General features: G+C 36.9%; 1 protein-coding gene across 1 annotated transcript; it reads left to right on the top strand.

Moving 5' to 3' along the window:
* The first annotated feature begins 2,761 nt into the window (after positions 1–2,761).
* LOC110207143 (olfactory receptor 6T1-like) lies at positions 2,762–3,711 on the top strand. Its single transcript, XM_020984718.1, is given in 2 exon segments — positions 2,762–3,107; positions 3,110–3,711. Coding segments are annotated over 2 exon segments (948 nt in total).
* The last annotated feature ends 20,422 nt before the right edge of the window (positions 3,712–24,133 follow it).

Genomic DNA, 24,133 nt, shown 5'->3' with positions numbered 1-24,133 from the left:
CTTTATAGTGCAGAAGATGGATGATGTATCTACCATTTTACTGCTTTTTGTGGAACCATCTGGCATGAATGAAGAGACTACAGCACCAGGAATCGCTAAAGCACCAGAAATCAGAATACTTGATTTCCAATTCTGAATCAGACACTAACCAGCATTGTGAGTCCTAGAGGATTTCATTTAACCACTCCAGCTTTAGTTTCCTCATCTATAAAATGAAGGAGAAAGCTAAATGGTCTCTAAGGCACTTCCCATCTCTAACATTGTGCAATCCTATGGGGTACCAGGCACTCGCTGCAGTTTCATGCTCAGGGTGAGTTGTTTTAAGGAACTGGAGTCACTTGAGATAATGATGTAAGAGGCCAAAAGGTTATGTGGTGATTAAAAAAAATCTTGCCAACAGATGGGTCAGTTGGTTTTATCCTTGGCTTGGAAAAGGGACAATGCTGGAGTGGAGAGTGGAGTCTCTAGATGTCTACCAAGTCTGGCAGGAAGTCCTTTCGCTCAATCCCAAGGGAATAAGCAAGGTTCCCTCTACATCTTATGAAAGTACAAACTACAATAGTGATTTGTGCCAGAATTTAAGAATTTTGTTATCCGGCTGCTCAGAGTACCTACACTTAAGGTGTGAGGAGAAGAAGTTGTTGAAGGCTTGCTAACACTGTCCTTGGCTTTTTCAATTCCTTCTCAAACCTCCTATTGGTTCACATTGTTTTTCCCATCTTCCCTTAGCTCCTAAGACTCCATCTGGTGCATCCAGCTTAATTGTGACTTCTAAATTAAGGCTTCCAAGTCTTGGTCCTTTCATAATCTCCAGTTCTCTCTTTTAATAGTATTCCCCTTTCTCTGGATGGGCATTACCTATCACTGAGCCAATGTCCCAATACCTTTCCTGTCCACATAACATCTATATATCCATTTCAGGTATGACTTTTCCAAAGTCTCTTGCTAGTAAGTTTCAGAATTGGATTAGAAGTCAGGGGTTCTTACTCACAATCCAAGCCTGTTTCCTTCACGCCATGCTGATTGAACATTCTGATAGAGAGCTACCAAACATGCTTTCAGAAAGTAATAGATAATAAAAGTAATCATAGCTCATTTCTACAGCCTTTTACAGGTAACAAAGTGTTTTTCTCACTGCAATACTATCAGGTAGAGATAATAAATACTATGATTCCCATTTTACAGATGAGGAAATTGAGGCTTACCATACATTAAGCAATTGTTCACAGGCAGAAGCTAGTAAGTGGAAGAGTAAGGACTCAAATCAATTCAATTCTCCACTAAATGACACTAGAGCCTCAATAACTTTTTGCTAAACTGATTTTAATGGCTTACCAATTTTTGAAGAATTAAAATATGATAAAATTATTTAATGTGATAAGAACATAATTTAATATTTTTTCAAAGGATCTAGAGTTGAATGCTTAGCATTCTAGTACAACTCCTTCATTTTGTGCATGAGGAAACCAATATCCAATACACATTAATTCCGATCTCCCATTTTTCTCTGTTTCTCCCATTCAACACCACATTTTCCATCTGCCTGCCTTTGCACTGACTATTCTCCGTGCCTGGAATATGCTTCTTCTTCCCCTCTGATTTGTAATATCCCTTAATTTCTTTTAGATTCTCTTTCTACTATGCCAAGATAATTCAGAAGACATTTGTGACTAGAAGATTTAGGGGCAGAGGTCACAATAATGCATAATTTCATTTCTGAATACCTACAGTTATAAATTTCTATTCCTAATATGTGGTTCATTGTCTTTAAACAATAACCCCAATGGCAAGTTATTATTATTACATACATTCATTCTAACTTCAGTCATGTATTATATTAGTCAGACCTCCAGCCTTTGTTTACTATTTCCCCACCCAGAATCCAGTGGTGTATCTTAGCTTCAGATGGGAAGTACGTTGGCAAACTCTAGAAGAACTCTGGATTTTTAGTAAGAAGAATTGGATTCATTTGATTCTTGGCTTTAATATGTCCTTAGTTGTTTGGCTGTATGTCTTTTTAGTCATTCAACTTGCTCATCCAAAAAAATGGGAATAATAATGACCTCACTATGTATCTAATGGGATTGCTGTGAGAAAAGCACTTTGTAAACACTTGGGTCTTATATAAGTATGTCCTTATCTGTTAGGCTGATAGCCTACCAAGCTGAGTAGAGGTCTGGAATATTTAAGTTTGTTTGTTTGTTTGTTAGTTTTTTGTTTTGTTTTGGTTTGGTTTTTGTTTGTTTGTTTTTTTTATCCAGGCAATAAGGTTAAGGGACTTGCTCAGGGTCATGCAGCTAGTAAGTGTTATATGTCAAGCCACATTTCAACCCAGGTCCTCCTAAATCCAGGGCCAGTGCTCTATGCACTGCACCACCTAGCTGCCCCAAGATTTAAGTTTTTAATATAAAATTATGGAAGCAGGTGCTTTACCTGAGAGTTTGGCTTTATTTTAAAGAAGGATATGCAGCACAATGGTCTTATCCTCACCAGGTCTTCCTAGAAAATATGGTAGGAAATATACAGGGATTTTACCAATACCTAGGTTAGAAATAATCAGAATGTTTCCACAAAAAATTTCTTCCCAAAATCTTGTCTTCAGCTACCTGCAAGTTGGAGACTCTGTCTTATATCCTTTATGTTCCCACAGTCTAGCCTGGGGCCCTCCGTATAGTAGGTGAAAAATGAAAAGTTGCTTGACTATATATTACTTAACCTCCAATCATCTCTGATGTCCTTTTCCCCACACAGATAGAGGGAAATGTATCCAGAGAACTGGACCCAGGTAACAGAATTTGTGCTGATCGGTTTCCCTGGTAGCTGGACCCTACAAATCACACTGTTCCTGGGGCTTCTGGTGACATATGTGGTGACAGTCACAGGGAATTTCCTCATCATTGTGCTTAGCTTTTCTGACCATCGCCTGCACACCCAGATGTATTTTTTCTTGAGAAATCTGTCCCTCCTAGAGCTGGTATTAGTCTCCGTTGTTGTACCTAAGATCCTGGTCAGCATCCTCACCAGGGACTACTCTATCTCCTTTGCTGGCTGCATCATGCAGTCCTACTTCTATTTCCTCCTAGGCACCACAGACTTCTTCCTCTTGGCTGTATGTCCCTTGACCGATATCTGGCCATCTGCCGTCCATTACACTATGAGACTCTGATGAATCGTCCCATCTGTGTCCGACTAGTGATAGCCTCCTGGATTGCTGGTTTCCTTTGGGTTCTCTCTCCTACCATCCTCATGGCTAGCTTGCCTTTCTGTGGCCCCAATGTCATTGACCACTTCTTCTGTGACAGCTGGCCACTTATGCGGCTCTCTTGTGGAAATACCCAACTTCTAGAGTTAGTGGCCTTTATACTTTCCACAGCTGTTCTTCTGGGCTCCCTAGTACTGACTTCTGTCTCCTATGCATGTATCCTTGCTACTGTCCTCCAGACTCCATCAGCCACAGAACGGAAGAAGGCTTTTTCTACCTGTGCTTCACATCTCACCATGGTTGTCATCGTCTATGGCAGCTCCATCTTCCTTTATATCCGCACATCAGAGGCCCACTCTATGCTCCTTAATAAAGGAGTCTCAGCGCTGGGATGCATCATCACCCCACTTCTGAATCCATTCATCTTTAGCCTCCGTAACGATAAGGTGAAGCAGGCCCTAGGAGATGCCTTGAGATGGCATAGGAATATAGGCAACAGAAGGCTGTAAGGAACTTGGGAAATGGGGAAAGAGGATCTCTTCATAGTTTGTGAGGCAAAAAGGCCAAGGTGACAGGCTACTGTTGTCTCTTGGAGTCAGAAGAGACTTCATCCATAAGCAATGAAAAAGATTCTTGGTGGTGTAGGGATGTTTTTAAACACAGATAAGGCAAACACCATCATTAGAGGCATCTATAAACAGGAAGGATAGCACCATAGTCTAGTAGAAAAGAGCATTGGGCTTAGAATCAAAAGGCTTCAATTTGAGTCCCAGTTCTCCAACTTAATACTTATGTGACATAAGGCCAAGTAACCTTCCATCTGAAACATCATTTATAAAATGAGGGGGGCTGTTCCCTTCCAGAGTTAAGATTCTGTAGCTCTTCAATTATTATATAAAAGCTTTATAAGCCACATAAAGAACCTAACTAGAAAGCACTACATATGGGATGGAGTGTAATCTTTTAGGGGGAAAAAATGAGTAGTTAACAAAATAGGGTATTTTCAAGCATTCCTGACAAAAATGCCAGAGTTGAATAGAAAATCTGACATTCAAACACGAGACTCAAGAGAAGCAGAAAAAGATAAACATGAAAGAGTAATCACTAGGGACTCAACAAAGTTACACTGTTTACATTCCTGTCTGGGAAGATGATATCCCAAAGAGGTCAAAGAAAAAGTAAACTGAACTATATGTACAAAAATATTGATAGCAGCTATTTTTGTAGTGGCAAAGAATTTTAAATCAAGGGGATGCTCTTCAATTAGGGAATGGCTGAATAAATTGCGACATATAATTGTGATGGAGTACTATTGTGCTGTGGGAAATTATAAAAGTGGACTGGTTTCAGAAAAACATTGCAAGACATATATGAATTGATGCAAAGAGATGTGAGATGAACCAGGAGATCATTGTGCACAGTAATAGTGAAGTTGTAATGATGATCAGCTGTGAAAGACTTGGCTACTCTAATCAATACTATGATTCAAGACAATTCCAAAGGACTCATGATGATAAAAAATGCCATCCACTTCCAGACAGAACTGATGAACTCTGGCTGCAAACTGAAGAATAATATTTTTTATGTTATTTTTTCTTACCTTTTTTGAAATATGGCTAATATGGACATATGTTTTATAAGATTTCATGTGTATAATTGATCATATTACTTACCTTCTGAATGGGTGGGGGCAGGGTGGGAGGGAGGGAGAGAATTTGGAACCAAAAATTTAAAAAGAAAGGAATGTTAAAAATAAACAAATAATTTTTTTTTAAAGAGGGGAGTGGTTCTATGGCAACAAGACCCTGAGAGCGGGGTAAGCAAGCCGGATTGAGTTTAGTTGCTGAGACCTAGGAAAAGAAGCAGCATTATGCTGAGCTGCAGATAGAGGGCCTTAAAGACCTAGAACTGTACTGTTTTCAAGGCATGAGGCTGAATTTTTCTGAGTGATGGGGAGGAAATATCACCCCGATCCCAGCACCTAACTCACAGTATTGTTGCAAGGACCAGATGTGATAATATTTGTAAAATGCTTTACACAGTGCCTGGAACATAGAAAATACTATATTAAGTACTGAATGGGTAGAGGCGGGGTGGTTATGGCCCTAAGTACACGCACAGCTCATTTTTCTAAATATGTACATACCTAGAACATGGACAGCAGTCTCTAAAGTATGCTACTGAGAGATCCAAGTAATCTCTGTGTAACTTCAGTTGTCCTATCTTTGAGTTGGAAAGAGTGACTTGAAAGTGGATAATCTCATCTTCAAATTGGAAGAAGGACAGTATGGGGTAGTAGAAAGAGCTTAGGATTTGAAATAAAGAACTATTGATAACTCTGAGCTATGTGAGCATGGCCACTTAACTTCTCTGAGCCTCCGTTTCTTTATCTGTAATATGGGGGTGATAATTCATGTCCTGCCTACTTTACAGATCTTTTGTAAAGATCAAATGAAATAATGAACCTAAACTGCTTTGAAAAACTTAAAGCTCTAATTAGGAACTAATAACCTAATCTTAAGCAATGGGTGGGTCAACAAACAAATAATAGAAGCAATCAATAATTTCATTAAAGATAATGACAATAATGACCATATTAAAGGTGACAACAACAAATCAAAATTTGTGGGATGCAACCAAAACAACAATTAGGGTAGTATTTATCTTTAAATGCTTAGCATCAATTAAAAAAAAAAGATAAAGAGCAAAACAATGAATTGGACTTCATATTTACATATACATATATGGACCACACAAACACACACACAGAAACCTCTGAGCTAAGGCCAATAAAGGACTTGATATAAAACACAGCGATGAAATAATAAGTTTTTAAACATTCCTTTCACTATCTCCTCTTGAAACAGAATTACTGATCTAAAGAAACAAGTTTATCCCTTTTAAAATTGTTTTGCTGTAAGTCCATGGACTATATTTGTATGCAAAAGTTTAAAAACAACTGCTCTTAGCATTTACCAAAGGATTGTCAGTAAGGTCCTGTATCAGAAGCAATTGGGAAGGTAAATAGTCACCATTTTGTGCTCCCTGATGAACTAAGCTCCACAAATCTGGAGAAAGAACTAACAGGAGCACAAATATGAGGATGAAACTGACAATCTACTGAAGTTTCACACCATAGACTTGATGTAGATCCACATATAATCTTCATATACAGTGTTTTTCCATTTCAAGCAACTCCTCATCTTTACACATAACTGTATTGTCCTGAGCAAACCCAGACCCTTCTGATAATGTGTGTATTAATGTCATCATTATCCCAAACAGAATGATAGAATTAGAGATTTGGGAAAGACCTCATCATTTGTCTAGTCTAGCCTATGCCTGAAAAAGACACCCCCCCACACTATGACATACCTTAAAGTGTTCTATCTAGTACCTACTTAAAAATATCTGCTATGATTTGGAGTAGGGATAACTACCTGCTGAAGAAGCCTATCCCACTTATGGAGAGCTCTAATTCTTAGGAAGTTCAAATTTCTTGATGTTGAGTCTAAACATAATCCTTTGATGGTCATTGATATAAAGCCTCCATATGCAACAAAATATTTACAGAGACTCTTTATGTAGGAGCAAAGAACTAGAAACAAAGTAAATGTCCTTGGATTGGGGGATAGCTAAACAAATTGGGGTACATGAATTGATGGAATATTACCAGTCTATAGAAACAACAAATGGTGAATAGTGAAAAGCATGAATAAATGTACATAAACTGGAGCAAAGTGAAACAGAACAAAAATATATGAACTTCAACAACTAAAATGAAAGGAAAATAATCACAAACCAATCTAAATAATTTCAAAGTTATAAAGAACAAGACTGTCCCTGAAGAAGGTACGAGAAGCCAATCTTTCCCATTCCTTTGTAGATAAGGGAGATTCATGAGGGTTGAACATCCTATACGTTGTTTTAAAAATGAGTTGATCATTTTTGCTGAATTTCCTCTACTTTTTTTTCTTTTTCTTCTTTTAAATTATTTTCATGAAATGACTGTCTGGGATGGAAGAGGAGGTATACAAGAGGAAATATAAGAACTGTAAAAAAAAATTTTTTTAATTTTATTTACCTCATAATTCCCACAACTTGCTACTGGATTTTCTCTTGGAGGCTATACTCAAACTACAGTCATTTTCGAATCATCCCTTTTCTTCCATGATGCCAGTACAACCTTCATCCAATATCCATTTAGTCACCAAATCCTATACTCCTCTTTTGTATTATTTCCTCACTTTGTTCCATCTTAACCATTCCCACTGTCACTATTCTAGTTGTAGTCAAGAGTACCCTGAACCTGATCTTTTATTACAGTCTCCCAATTGCCTCCAATCTTCTCTTTCCAATCTGTACTATATACCATAGCCATAATAATCTTCCTGCAATATTGCCTCTACTTTTTCTCTCACCTGATTTAAAACTTTCAGTGATTTTCCATTGTCTAGCAAATAAAATACAAGCTCATGAGTTTTAGCATTCAAGTCAGTCTTATTTACAATTGCTTCCATGCTTTGGCCCTAAACTACCTTTGCATCCTTCTTTACCACTGCTCCTATTCCTTATATTTCAGCACACTTTGTTGTTGTTGTTCTTGTTGTTGTTGTTGTTTGGTTGTTTTTAGTCATATCCAACTCTTTGTGACCCTGTTTGGGGTTTTCTTGGCAAAGATGCTGGAATGCTTGGTCATTTCCTTCTCCAGCTCATCTGGATGAGAAAACTGAGACAAACAGGATTAACTTACCCAGGGTTACACAGCTAGTAAATGTCTGAGGCCAGATTTAAACTCAAGTGTCTTCCTGATTCCAGGCTTGGCACTCTATCCACTATGCCAGCTAGATGCCCACCTGAACTAACCATCAGACATGCCAATATGTAATTCTACTTTTATGATTTTTCTCATACTATTCCTAATATCCTATATCTATCTTTGAAAACTAGGAATTTATTCTGAAAAAGTGCAATTACACTAAGTTCAAACCTCTCTTGTCACATGTTATATTCTACTTTGTTTTATAGGGGTTTTTTTTTTTTACATTTCAACTGTCCTTATATAGACTGTATGTTTTATGAGAGTAGAGCTAAAAATCATTGTATCTCTCCCAATTTCTAGCACAAGGTCTTGCACATGATACAAAAAATAAATGTGTTGCTTGAATGAATAGAATGGAATACAGACACAGAATCAATGGGAAGTATGGAAATAAAGAACTATCATGTTTGGAACAGTTGAAAGTTCTATTTTGTTTCAAAGTAAACGAGCATACATGAGGAAATTTTCTTCCTACATGGGCAAAAGACAATGTGAAATAGTGGAAAGAGTGCTGTAGTTGGATTTCTCCATACTTGAGTTAAAAGTTTGGATTTAACAATGTCTATATGACCACAGAGAGTGTGTTTCACCACTCTGTCTCTTTATCTATAAAGCAAAGAGGTTTAATTAGATGATCTCTAAATTATCTTCCATCTCTGGATGTGACAATTGTTAGATTGAGAAGCTTAAGTTTTGTTGTTAAGTTCATGGATATGCAACCATGCATGCTTATTTTGTTGTAATATTTGTTTTTCCACCTCTCCTTATACAAAGCCTCAAATTTTTCAAAGAATATAGCATCTTATTTCCTGGAGATAAAACTAATTTGACACATAAAGCTTCTAGGAGACTAATGACCAGAAAGTGGCTCCAAACTTCATCATAATCAAAAAATTCAAATTTTCCAAAATTTCCTTTCTCTATACTTTTCACACACTGTTCCCTATACCTAGAATACCCTTCTCCCTATCTCAGAACTGTGCCCCCTCTTTCAACACCCAACTCAAAAAATACTTCCTTCATGAAGATGTCCCTGATTTTTCTGGTTGCAAATGGCATTTCCCTTCTCAGACCTCACTGGCACTTTACATTGCTCTTGTGAGTTAATTATATTCTTTTTTGTGTAATAGCTGTTGTGTACATGTCTCTTCTTCATTACTGGACAGAAGATTTTTGAAGAAAAGGAAGACATCATATTTATCTTTGTTATCATTCTCAGTACTTAGCCCAGTAATTTATGCTTAATAATCATTAAGTGAATGTTTTGGAATGGTGGATAAGTGAATAATAATCATAGGTTGCCTAGTTTACACTGCAGCTTGCTCCTTGATTCTTGCTGGCCAAGAATTCCCAAACCCTTCTAAAACATGAAGAAGATAAAAAGGAATGAGAAGGTAGAGGAAGTTAAGTAAAAAATCAACTAGAAGTTAGTTCAAAAAATGAATGTGAGGAATTCCTATAACTTCCCATGTACTCTACTAATGCTTTTACTATAGTCATTAGAGGATAAGAAATAAGAATAGTTATAGAGAGAAACTGTAATTCAAAGGAACCGATATCTAAGTGAGACAGCAATAAAAACACATATGCTCCAGATGTTCATACATGAATGCACAAAGTATACATAATAATGGAAACTAGCACTTCTGGCAAATGGAGGTAAATTTGACATCATAGATACCATCACTGGGATTTAGTGATGGGGGACTCATGAAAAGATTATAGTTATGAATGGATTTAACTTATTAAAAAGGAATAAATATGGGAACACTTACACGAACTTATGGGAAGTGAGCAAAACTAGGAGAAGAACACTACTATAATAATAATCAACTCTGAAAGACTTAGCTACTTTGATTAATAAAATGTTCCATTACAATTCCATAAAACTCATAATGCAAAATGCTATTCACCTCCAGAGAGAGAAGTGATGAATTCTGAATGCTGATTGAAGTGTATTTCTTTCTATTTCATTCTTTTTTTTTTGCTTTTTTGCAACATAGTTAATATGGAAATATGGTTTCCATGACTTCATATGTATAAGGGGCATCATATTGCTTGCTTCTAAATAGGTGGGAGAGGGGCTGGAGGGAGGAAGAGAATTTGGAACTCAAATAACAAAGCAATATTTAAAAAGGAACACATAAGATAAATAGGATAAAGTGACTAGCATTAAATATTTTTTTTAAAAGATATGATTCTGTGAAGAAACTTAGTATCTCAAGGAGTGGAGGTTATACATTTGAATGAGAAACAGTGAATTGATAAGGAAGTTATGGTAAAGTTGTTAGCAGCATACCCCAGGAACCTGTCCATGGCCCTGAGTTGTTCAATATTTTTTATTATTGACTTATAAGAAAACATAAATGGCATGCTTGTCAAATTTCAAATGATACAAATCTGTAGATAGTGAATAAGTTGCATGATTAGGTCAAGATCCAAAGAATTTCTAGCAGCTATAACAGTTTGAGTTTAATAAAGATAAATGCAAAGACTTATACTCAGTTTCATAAAATTAAATTCACCCATAGGACAAAGGGGAAGCCTGTCAAGAAAGTCATTTGTCTGAAAGTGATCTGGTGGTTACGGAGGCCTGAATGCTCCTCATAAATCAATATTGTCATGTGGCAGCTAAAGATAGAGAAATCAGTCTTGGACCATATTTTAAGAGAAAGAGAACTAGCACTAGAGAAGTGATAGTATCATCCTCTGCATTCTAGCCTGATTAAACCATACCTGGAAGACTATGTCCTATTCTGTCTAGCACCTGGAAGAGAGATTCAATTTCTTCTATTTGACTCTAGGAAGAATCACTAACAATGACCAGAAGTAACAAAATGGCAAATATAAATTTTGGTCTAAATTTCCAATATTTAGAGCTATCAAAAATGACATGGGATTCCTCTGGAGAATGGAGGTTTCCTTTCAATCCAAGCCTTCAGGAAAAGGGTAGATAACCAGTTACTAGGTATAGTATGTAGGAGATTCTTATTTAAGTAAGGGTTAAACTAGATAGTGGCTGAGGCTCTTTCCAACAGAAATTATCTCTAATGCCGAAAAAGTATAGAAGGTGTGGCTAGGAAAAATGTCACTATGAAAAAGATCTGGACATTTTGGTAACTATAAGCAAAAACACAATTTACTGTGTGGCTGAATAATCAAAAAAAGTTAATGACAACCTAGAAGAAGCATAGTATCCAGAAAGATAGTCTCACTGTAGTCTGTGCTCATCAGACCATTTCTGTAGTACTATGTTCCATTCTAGGAACAATTTATTCATTGTCCTTGGGAAAAAGTCATTCTACTTCATAATAAATGTCGTAATAAGAGAAAGAAACCAGGCATAGTCTGATAAATATACTAAATTTCAGAAGAACAGATTTTAAAGAAGTCAGAGAAATGATAGCACTCTACTTTGCATCTTCTACCGTGCCTGCTTCTGGCTACACTGAACAAGATGTCCCTTTGCCAGGTGCCCCTTGGTATTCTGCTTCCTCCCCACCATGCTTTCATGCCTCTTTTTTGTGTACTGTCTTTCCCTTTAGGTTATAAGCTTGTGAAGGAAATGCACTATCTTTCTTTTTATTAATTTTATCTCCAGCTCTTAGCCCAGTGCCTGGTACATCATAGGCACTTAATTAATGTTTATTGAATTGGATTGGATAGATAGGAAGCCATAGCTTAAAATTTTGCTGGCAAAATCAAACTTTTTTCAGATTATGATCTAAGCACCAGACACTTATTGGTATAGGGATAGATGTGATTGTAAGAGAGTATTATTCTTATATATTTGTGCATGTAGAAGTACGTGAGAGGCCATTTGTGTAAACACTAAAGTGGAATAATGCAAAAAGAGGTGAACTTGGATTTAGGAGAAATGTAATCAAATACTAGGCCTGACACTAAGGACCTTTCAGTCTTTGAGGGGAGTGGTCAAGGAAAGTTTGAGATGTGACTATTATTCTAGAATAACCCCAAAATATATTTTAATACGTTGTGATCCTTTCTGTTCAAGATTCCTATAAATGTTACCTCAAAGTGTACTGGGGATACAGCCATATTTGAGAACATGGGAGGTCTATGCCAGTTTGCACGTGTCTTTCTCTAAACTTAAGATGCTTGAATATTTAGAATATGACAAATTAAATAAAAATGTTTCTAGAAGGTAGTGCTTAAAACAGAGTAAAGCATTGATAATCTTCACTTCAACAGTAATCAACAAGCAATCATTTTAACAACAGATTGGGGAGGCTGAGTCAAGATTTTTACTGTTTTTTGTCACATTCCATTGGTTTGTTCCCCTTTCCACTTTTGACACTACATTGACTTAGTGCATATAATGGGTTAGGAGAATTGGCACAGTTGGCTTTGTCCAATACAGAAAGGGATCACTTGCTCGGGGACCATGATTTTAAGGGAACACTGCTCCTTAAAAATAACTCCCTGGAACTGCCTGCCATTTTTCTCTTAGCTACATTATCTGAAAGAGAGTTGAATGAATAAGTGTTCTCTTTAAACACTGAAACAATAATCATGGAAAGCCCAGTCACTGTGGTATCATTCATAGCTTCATGAATAATGAATACAATACATACTTAATGAATCTATCAGATTACTTTCCTACTTATACCAATCTGAGATCAGATATACCAAGGGAAATTGAATTATGATGAAAACATGGGAAAAGAAAGGAAAGGAGATAGGGGGGGGAAGGGAAGGATTAAAGGAATTCTGAGAATAAGGCACTTTCAAGTAAAGCAGACCTGGGCAGGATACCCTATATGGGATACTTTGGATAGCCAGTACAAAGATTGAAGACCATAGGAGAAAGCTATGTAAAGAATAGTAGGAGGCAACCAAAGGCAAACTTTACCTAAAAGTATCTCTCCTGACCTTTCCTATTACCAATTTGTTCTTCCCCAGGACTCATAACTTTCTCATTAGAGTTACACCTCGAAGAGAGAATTCTGGGGAAAATAACACTATATTGATACTCTATCCCTTCCCCTAATATGTATACAGAGCAGTAACTAGGGCAAAGAATCTGATGTTTTACCGATCGTTACCAAACTTTAGAGAATACCAACAACGCTATCTGGGGTATACTTTCTTGCTCCAATGGCTACATCCACAATCCCCTCCACATATTTAGAGAAGCAGCCAATTCTTTGTAGCGTAGAAAATTTGAGGTGTCCTGAGGTGAGCCTCCTCTCAGCAGCCACACCTCAGATGAGCACTCCACCATTCCCTAATCCCTTCTTTTCTGTTGCCACAGGCATAAAAATTCCCTGTTATAGTTCTGAATGTGTACTTAGGTGAATTTAGCTTTAACTTCAGGTTAATAAAGAGAATTATGTAGCCTGAGAAATATATGAGAAAGTGGACTATCTTCTTTGCCTTGGTGATTACAGATGGCCATGAACTACATGGGTGTATGTATAGATGAGCTTGAAATATTTATGAGACCCAATTAGACAAGTTATCTTTTCTCCTCTCCCTACTACCTCTGCCATGTTTTGTCACTGCCATTGGGAATGCAAAGACCTAAATCATAGAGGTCAGCATATATACACAGAACTCACAGAATAGCTCCAGCTTTGAGTCACAAAGAAAGCAGTTACAGCATCACCAAAGTCATAGCCAATACTCACCCTCTACCCTCTACACTGTTCATGTTTAATGAACGTGGGTCAAGGTACTGTAGGGATTCCAACTCCCAAAAAACTTGAAGTAAATTTTAATTGATTAAATTGGGAATAAATTAATAGTTCAGTTTGGGGAACTTGGACTGCTGCTTTCACAGATGTTGCTGTACTTCATGTTAATTGGGAAAAGAAATCCTTTCTCAGGTTGGTGCACTCTACTTAGAGGAATGGAGCTATCTGTATCCTCTGAAGTTGAAACCTCCATGGCCTGGCCATGGGAAGAAACTCGGGGAAATAAGACACTGGGCTGGGTAAGTGAATCAACTTGATGGTCCATCTGACTTTTCAGACTTAATCTCTCTTCTCAGCCCTGATTCAGACTATAGCCAAATTTCAACAGACTTCTGAGTCATAAAGACCATGGAGGCATGGTATTTTTCTTTGCAGAGTGCCAATTCAGCAATGTGGCACAGTGAGGAAAATAAAAAACCAACAACACTGAACTTAGAGTCAAGGAGACCTGATTTCTTTTCTTGGCTGTACCATTAACTTCCTGTGTTACCTTAAGTAAGTCACTTTGCCTCTCTAGGTCTCAACTGCTTTCTCTACAAAAATGTAGGTTTTCATAATATGACCTTTAAAGATCTTTCCAGCTCAAAAATTATGTAATTTTGGTGAATAAGAATTCTTCATTCATATTCCCCAGTTATTGGGGTCAACCATACAGGGAGGACCAAAGTCTCAACCATTATACATGGAGGGCATGAAGAGTTTGTCCGAGACTCTGGGGTAATCAAAAGCTTCTGAAATTCTATAATCCAAGACTGGATCAAGTATTTTCTACTTATCCTTCTGGTTGGAATTGATTAGTTATTATAATTTCTGGGTGAGGGCTAATGACATGCATGGGTGGTAGACTAACTACCTGCCTGCTTTAGATGGGACAATGGGCTGTCAGCAGCAGTGTGCTGATATCTAACAACTAGCTCTTTTTTTTTTGGGGGGGGTAATGTATACACACTACACTTTTAAATTTAATCTGCATTATTAACATTTTTCCATCATTTTCTTAAGTATAGACAATCAGTAAAACAATAAATGAAACCCTACTTTGTAATATTTGCCAATTTCCAAGGTGTAAATATTTTCACAATCGGCCAGTTTGAGGCCTTTGGGTGTTAGTGGAAAAAGTATTGGAATAGGTGTCAGAAGACCTAATTTCCATTCTCAAGCCTATCATCAGCTACTAGTGTGAGGCTTTGAGGAAGTTAGTTAACTTCTCTGAGCCTCAGTTCTCCTCTTCTGCAAAATAGGGGATTTAGTCTAAATGATGTCCAAGGTCCTAGGGGTCAATGTGGTGAAGGGCAAAAAGTACTGCCTCTGAAAACAGAGGACCTGATTTCTAATCTCTCTTCTGGTGCTTATAACTTGTGACCCCAAGCAAGTTCTTTAACCTTTCTAGGCTTCAGTTTCTTCATATGTAAAATGAAGGGGTGAACTAGATGACTTCTGAGGTCCCTTCCAGAAGTATGCTGCTTCCTTCAAAGTCTAGTACTGTCTGATCCTGAAGAGTGCCAAGCACTCGCCACAGTTCCACGGTCTAAACGAGCTTTATAGATAGGAATCATCAGATGTAATGATTGGAGGGCATACTGGGAAGAGAGCCAATAAAAATTTGGTTAACAGGTAGCTCAATAAACTTTGTTCTTCACTTAGCCGAAGGAATACTGCAGAACTGGTCAAACAAGAGTGGAAGCAGAGGAGGTCCATCTAACCAGGGAGACCAAACAATCCTCCTCCTATAACCTGAGAAAATATTATAAATTCCCAAATTAACTATAAAGGATGTATGAAGAAAGACTATCTGTATCAAGAGAAGGAATTGATAAATAGATATATGTGTAGAATAATTTTATGTATATAAACCTACTTGTGTCTAATGGTGGCCATCTCTAGGGTTGGGGGGGGGAGAAATTTATATAACTTTGTTGTATATTTAAAAGGAATAACAAGTTGTAAATAGTAGATTTGCAGTTTCATATGCAATAATCTTTTTTATTATGCTATGACTATGTTATGGAAATGACTGTTTTATTCTATGAACTAAAAATACAATAATTTTTTTTAAAAAGTACTTGCTCTTGGTATGATCAGGATTAGTCACAATCACTAATAGCTCTAGCAAAAGTAAATGACAGAATCCTTAGGGGCTCCTCAGGAATTTGAGGGTTTTGCTAATCTGGGCTTCTAGGGGATACTTACTGAAGGTATAGAGAGGAGCAGAAAGGGAGATTTGGGAGCTTGCTCTAAGTTGTCCTTGGCTTTCTCAGTTCCTTATCATCTCCTTAAACAGTTTAGGACAGCTTCCCTGTCACAGTTTCTCCAAGCACAGGAGGCTTCCCTGGTATATTCAGCATTCTGGAAGCCTATAAAGGCTGCCAAGATCTTGTTCCTTTCATAGTCCTCAATTCTCCCCTATCTCAGGATAACTCTCTCCAGAGAGGAGTTACCCTCTTCTCTTGAGAGAAGTCTGTACCATCATCTGTATTTGCCTAGCAGCGATGATCTATCTGCCCGAGGCCAATAGTAGCAAATGACAAGCACTGGAGTTAGAACCCAGGTCTCCTAATTCTTACTACAAGGCTTTCTCCATTATGCTAGCTTCCATTATGCAAAAGAGCATTACTGTAATTATAGTCCCTTACAATGCCAGGAAATGATAACAATAATAGCTAACATTTATGAGATCCTTTTATAATAAGTCATATTTATATTGCTAGCATCTATATAGTGCGCACTATGTGCCAGGCACTGTGCTAAGCACTTTATAAATTTGATCTTCACAATAATTCTGGGAGAAAGATGCTATTATTATCCCCATTTTATAGTTGAGGAAACTGAGGCAGACAGAAGTTAAATGACTTGCCCAAGGTCACACAGCTAGTAAGCGTTTGTGGTTGGATTCGAACTCTTCCTGACTCCAGACCCAGTGCTCTGTCCACTGCACCACCTAGCTTAGTGATAAAGGGCTTTCCTCACAATGGCCCTGTGCCATAAGCAATGCAAATATTATTATCCTTAGTTTAGAAATGTGGAAGTTGAAGCTCAAAGAGGTTCAATAATTTGTTCACAGTCACAAAGCTAGTAAGTGCCAAAGCCAGGACTCAAACCTAGGTTGTTTTTTTTTTTCCAATTCAACCAAACATTTAATAAATGTCTCCCATGACAGGGTACTGTGCTAGGCTGGAGAATCTATTGTGTAGTGGAAAGAACACTGGAATTTCTGTCACTGGACCTGTTTAAATCCCAGCCCTGATATCTGTGTGACTTTGAATGAGTCACTTAATGTCTCTGAGCTGGGCTTCCGTCCCTTAATCTATAAAAAGAAAGTATTGAATGAGATGATGTCTAGGTACCTTTCAACTCTAGCAATTCTGCTGAGGGGTTAGGGAGAACACAGTGCGCACACATGCACACACGCATGCATGAGTTCACATACATGCTAATAGAGGCTGAGAATTTTTACATTTTATCCACTTAATATTTTTAAGCAGAAGTGTAACCAGAACTGTATTTTGAAAATACCTTTTTGATAGTTTTATAGAATATCAATTGGAATAGGGAGATACTAGAAGCAGGGAAACCAATTAAGAAACTATTGGAATAGTCCAGACACAGATAATGAGGATCTGAATGAGGGTAGATAATATGTGAATGGAGAGGCAGGTATGAATGGTCCAGGTGTTGTGGAAATGGAAGTAATAAGGCTTAACAATTGATCGAATATGGGGGTGACGTGACATAAAAGTATAAAGGATAACCATAATTTTATGAATCTGGCCGAATGAAAAGATAGTGGTGCTCACAACAGAAAAAAAAAAAAGATTTTATAGGTAGAATGAATTTAAGAGGAAATGATGAGCTGTGTTTGGAAAGTGTTGAGTGTCACTAACACATTGTTGGTGGAGTTGTGAAATGATCCAACCATTTTGGAGAGCAATTTAGAACTATGCCCAAAGGGCTATAAAAATGTGCATACCCTTTGACCCTGCAATAGCACTTCTAGGGCTGTTATCCCAAAGAGACCATAAAAATGAAAAAAGGACCCACATGTATAAAAATATTTATAGCAGCTCTTTCTGTGGTGGCAAAGAATTGGAAATTGAAGGGATGCCCATCAACTGGAGAATGGCTGAACAAGTTGTGGTATATGAATGTAATGGAATACTATTGTGCTATAAGAAATGATGAGCAAGCAGACCTCAGAAAAACCTGGAAAGACCTGTATGGACTGATGCTGAGGGAAGTGAGCAGAACCAGGAGAACGTTGTACACAGTTACAGGCACATTGTATGATGACTAACTTTGATATATTTAGCCCTTCTCAGCAATGCAAGAATCTAAGACATCTCCAAAAGTCTCATAATGGAAAATTCTATCCACATCCAGAGAAAGAACTATGGGGTTTGAATGCAGATCGAAGCATACTATTTGCTCTTTTTATCTTCTGTTTTGTTTTGCTTCCTCTTCTTGTGGTTCTTCCTATTGGTACTAATTCTTCCTTACAACATGACTAATGTGAAAATATGTTTAATAGGAATGTATATGTAGAGGCTATATCAGATTGCACACCATCTTTGGAAGGGAGGTAGGGAGAGAGGGGGAGAAAAATTTAAAACTCAAGAGCTTATGGAAGTGATTGTTGAAAACTAAAAATAAATTAATAAAGAAAAAAAGGAAAATGTTAAGGTTGACATGACTATGGGACATACATATCGCCTTGTCAGTAAGTGGTTAGTAACATGGGAGGTAGATTAGGGATGGAAGAACAGATTGGGAATCATCTGCAAAGAGATGATATTTAAATCTTTGGAAACTGACGTGATTACCCAAGATAGAGTGTAATGAAAAAAGATCTAGGATGAAGCTGTGGGTGATGCTCACATTTAGTGGGTGAGACACGAATAAGCAAAGACAACTTAGAACTGGTCAGACAGTTAGGAAGAGACCAGGAGAAAGCAATGTCATAAAGGCCAAGGGAAAGAACAGTGTCCAGGAAAGGGATGGTCAATAGTGCTAATAGCTGCAGAGAGGTCAAGAAGGCTAAATGAGAAAAGATTTAGCAACTAAGAGATCATGGAGAATATCATTTTCAATAGAGCGGAGAGGTCAGAAGTCAAATTGTATGGTATTGTTAAGTAAATGTGAGGTAAAGGAATGGTGGAAAATGAGAATAGTCCTTTCTGGGAGTTTGGCTACAAATGGAAAAAAATAAAAGACAATTGTTTAAAGAAATGCCAGAATCAAGTGAAAAATTTTAAAAGATGGAAAGATGATATTGTTGTTGTTGTTGTGATATAACAATTATATTCAAAACCATCTGGTACTGGCTGAAAAATAGAAAGGTAGATCAATGGAATAGAGCAGACACATAATTTACAGAAACAAATAAACATAATAACCTTGTATTTGACAAACGTAAAGACTTAAGATTTTGTTAATAATAACTAGTATTTAATAGTGCTTACAACATGCTAGACATTAAACTAAGTACTTAAAAATATTACCTCATTTAATCCTCCTAACAACCTTGAAAGGTAGGTGCTATTATTTTCCCCATTTTACAGATGAGGAAACTGAGGCAAACAAAAGTTAAGTGACTTACTCAAGGTCACACAGCTAGTATGTGCCTGAGGCTGAATTTGAACTCAGATCTTCCTGATTCCAGACTCTGCACTCTATGCACAATGCAATCTAATTACCTGCAATAAGCATATTTACCCATGTGACCTGGAGAAATCACAGGCCTTAGTTTTCCCACCTGTAAAATGAGGTAAATGGACTTCTGCAGCCTTTTCCAGATCTAAATTTATGATCCTATGGTCTTACACTTGTGGGTGGCAAAAAAGGAACCAGTGGATAAAGGGAGAACAAAAATAAAAGAAAGAAAATAACTTCTAATACAGTGTTCTTTGCACTACATAACATTAGGAATTCAATATTTGCTAAATTGAACTTTATAGGTTATTAAGTCTCAAAGCATTCAAATGTGTATAAAATATGCTTAACCTTATGTGGACAATTTAATAGTTATTTATAAAAACTAGTGCTGGAAGAAACCTAAACATCTAATCCAGCCTCCTCATTTGACAAATGAGGAAACTGAGGCCAAAAAGAAGTGACTTGTTCAAGGTCACATTACTAGTGAGTAGCAGAATGGGGATTTTAATGAAGGTTTTGTATACAAGTCTAATACTCTTTTCCCTAGACCAGCGGTGGGGAACCTATGGCCTCAAGGCTACATATGGCCCTCTAGGTCCTCAAGTGTGGCCCTTTGATAAATCTAAACTTCACTGAACAAATCCTTTTATTAAGGATTTCCAATGGAGGCCATAGTTCTAGATCTTATAGCCTCAGGACTATTGCTCTGTGTCTTGGTTATTGTACTGCCAACATGCGGAACTGTCAGGTTTGATTGTCCCAGTGAATCAAAATTTGGGTCATAACGGTTTTATTGTACATACGTATTTCAGCCATTATACAAGCAGGGAGAGATGTTTTTGCTAGGATGTTCTACTGACTGTGCAATGTGGCATATCCTGAGGATTGTACCATTGCTGGAATAGGCAGATGATCAATAAAAATGTGTTGATTTATAGAATCTCAGATTTTAAAAGCACATCAGAGGTAATCTGGTCCTACCCCTTCTGATGGATGAGTCCTCTCTACAACATTCATTAAAATTGATCATCTGGATTCTACCTGAGTAGTAACAGTGCTGTTGAAGTCATTAGCTATTCATTAATAAAGTGATTGAATCTGGGAAAATTCCATTTCAATCAGTCAAAAAGCATTTATCGAGTGCTTACTATGTGCCAAGCATTATGCTAAGAGCTAAGGACACAAAGAAAAGAAAAGTATTGTCCCTCCTTCCAAGGAATTCATATTCAAAGAGAGAAGACAATATAAATAACTAGGTACATATAAGATACAGAGAGAGTAAAAAGAAGATTTCTCAAAGGGGAATGCACTAGATGCTAAGGGGACCAAGAAAGTCCTCCTATAGAAGGTAGGATTTGAACTGAATCTTGAAGCAAGCCCGGGAAACCAAGAGGCACTAGTGAGGGGACAGAGCATTCCAGAAATAGTAGGTAGTAAGTGCAAATACACAGAAATAGGAGATACCTTACTATGTTCAAGGAGCTACAAGCGGGCTGGATCAGTGTGTGGAGGGGTGGAAGGCATAAGAAAACTGGAAAAGTAGGAAGGGGCCAAACTGTTTTATGAAGATCCTTAAATGACAAGCAGAAGATGTGGTACTTGATCCTGGAGGTAAATGCCAATTAAACGTCTCTGTGTTTTAGAGTTTAGTTAGCTAGATTACACTGAGAATGATCTTGTAAATAATCCTAAAGTAGTAGGGCTCAAGAGTCCTTCAGGCTTTGTACAACATTGTTGGGTTGTCAGAGAGAGGCTCTGTTCAGACGATGGGGGGGCATCATTTCTACCAACATCCTCTTAAGTCTCGTATGTGTGTAGGCTGAGGGTCAGACTTTGGAAAAATTGTAATGTGAATGAAGATTTTCTTTGAGGTCCCTATCCACCATTTGAGGTCTCCATGACCTGAAGCCAATTCTCCCTGTTAGAGCCTTATACTGGTTCTACCACATGGGGTTTGTCTCTTTCTTGTCCTCTTCTCCAATGATATATATTTCAAAAACTTTCCACTGATATTCATTTTGTAAACCTGCAGAAGCCTAGAATGTTAGAGAGGGAAGACACCTCAGCAATTTTCTTCTCTAGTTGCCTGAGTTAATAAATGAAGAAACTGAGGCCCATAAAGGCACGATTAAGGTCAGTCAGTGAATTAATGGTAGAGCCAACTGACTATGAATTCCAAGCGTCTTGATGCAAGTGCACCATAGTATCTCAAACTGGAAGGAGGGCCTTAGGAGGCTCCTTAGTCTTGTTGTGGCTGTTGTTGTCATTGCTGTTCAGTTGTTTCAGTCATGTGCTGACTCTTCATGACCCCTTTTGGAGTTTTCTTGGCAGAGATACTGAAGTGGTTTGCCGTTTCCTTCTCCAGCTCATTTTACAGATGAGGAAACAGACAAACAGGTTTAAGTGACTTCCCCCCAGTCACACAGCTAATAAATGTCTGAGGCTGAATTTGAACTCATGAAAATGAGTCTTCCTGACTCCAGGCCCAGTGCTCTATCCGCTGTGCCACCTAGCTGCTCCTGAAATTCTTAAAGCAAAAGTTAAATGAGTTACAGGAGTAAATAACAATAAAATTATACTAGTGTGGGACCTCAACTTTCTCCTCTCAAAACTTGACAAATCTAACCATAAAACAAACAATAAGTTAAGGAAATGAATAAAATTGTAGAAAAGTTAAAAATAACAAACCTCCAGAAAAACTGAATGGGAATAGAAATTAATATACCTTTTTCTCAGTGGTGCATGGCACATATACAAAAACTGATCGTGTATTAGGCCATAAAAACCTCAAAACCAAATGCAGAAAAGCAGAAATATTAAATGCATCCTTTTCAGAGGATGCAATAAAAATGCAATAAAAAATACATTCAGTAAAGGGCCATGGAAATATAAGATAAGAATTAATTGGAAACTAAATAATCTAACCCTAAAGAATGAGTGAATAAAAATACAAATCATAGAAATAATAAATAATTTCATTAAAGATTGACAACAATGAGACAACAAACTAAAATTTGTGGAATGCAGCCAAAGCAATACTTAGGAGGAAATTTTCATCTCTAAATGCTAACATCAGTAAAATAGAGAAAGAGCATATCAATGGATTGGGCATGCAAATAAAAAAAATGAGAAAAAGAACAAATTAAAAATTCCCAATTAGACACCAAATTGGAAATCCTGAGAATAAAAGAAATCAATAAATTTGAAAGTAAAATAAAAACACTGAAGTAATAAATAAAACTAGGAGCTGATTTCATGAAAAAAAAAAAGGATAAACCATTACCAACTTACCAGTATCAAAAATGAAAAGGTTGAATGCATTTTACCAATGAAGATAAAATCACAACAATTATTAGAAGCTATTTTGCTGAATATCATGCTAACAAATCTAAATCTAAGTGAAATGGATAAATATTTCAAAATTATAAAGTGCCTAGATTAACAGAAGAAAAAGTAGAATATTTAAATAACCCATCTTAGATTAAAAAAATGAAAAAACCATGAATGAACTTCCTGAGGAAAAAAATCTCAGGATCAGAGGGACCTACAATTTAATTCTGCCAAACATTTAAAGGACAATTAATTCCAATACTATAAAAACTGTTTGGGAAAATAGGCAGAAATTCCTTTTATGACACAACTATGGTACTAATACCTAAACCAAGAAAAGCAGAAACAGACAAAGAAAACTACAGACCAATTACACTAATGAATTTAGATGCAAAAATTTGAAATAAAATAATAGCAAGAAGATTATAGCAACACATCACAAAGATCATACGCTATGGCCAGGATTTACACCAGGAATGCAGTGCTGGCTAGCTCAACATGAGGGAAACTATCTGCAGAATTGGCCACATAAATGAGAAGAAAACAAAGATCCTATAATTTTTTTATCTCAATAGATGCAGAAAAAGCTTTTGTCAAAATGCAACACTCATTCGTATTAACAACACTAAAAAGCATAGGAATAAATGATGTTTTCCTTAAATGATAAGTAGAATCTCTCTAAAAGCATCAGCAAGCATTATCTGTAATGGGGATGTGCTAAAAGTTTTCTCAATAAGATCAGGAGTGAAACAAGGACGCCATTATCACCACCATCATTCAGCGTTTTATTAGAAATGTTAGCTATAGCGATAAGACGAAAAAGAAACTGAAAGAATTAGAAGAGGTAATGCAGAAGCAAAACTGTCACTCTTTGCAGATAATACAATGGTATACTTAGAGAATCCTAGAGAATCAATGAAAAAACTAGTTGAAACAATTAGCTTTAGCAAAGTTGCAGGATATAAAATAAATCCACATAAATCATCAACATTTCTATATATTACCAGCAAAGTCCAGCAGGAAGAATTGAAAGAAAAAATCCATTTAAAATAACTTCAGGCAACATAAAATATTTTGGAGTCTACCCATCAAAACAAACCTAGGAACTATAGAAACACAATTACAAAACGCTTTTCACACAAATAAAGACATATCTAAACAATGGGAGAAATGTTAATTGCTCATGGGTAAGCTGAACCAATATAATAAAACTACTATTCTACCCAAACTAATGTGCTTATTCAATCAAACTACCAAAAATTATTTTATAAAGCTAGAATAAATAATAACAAAATTCATCTGGAAGAACAAGGGGTCAAGAATATCAAAGGAATAAATGTAAAAAAAATGTGAAGGAAGGAAACCTCACTGCACCAGATCTCAAACCATATAACAAAGCAATGCTCATCAAAA

Source organism: Phascolarctos cinereus, unplaced genomic scaffold (assembly GCF_003287225.1).
Source record: "Phascolarctos cinereus isolate Bilbo 61053 unplaced genomic scaffold, phaCin_HiC Scaffold_726;HRSCAF=1367, whole genome shotgun sequence".
Lineage (NCBI taxonomy): Eukaryota > Metazoa > Chordata > Mammalia > Diprotodontia > Phascolarctidae > Phascolarctos > Phascolarctos cinereus.
This window is presented reverse-complemented; position numbering and strand designations above follow the sequence as displayed.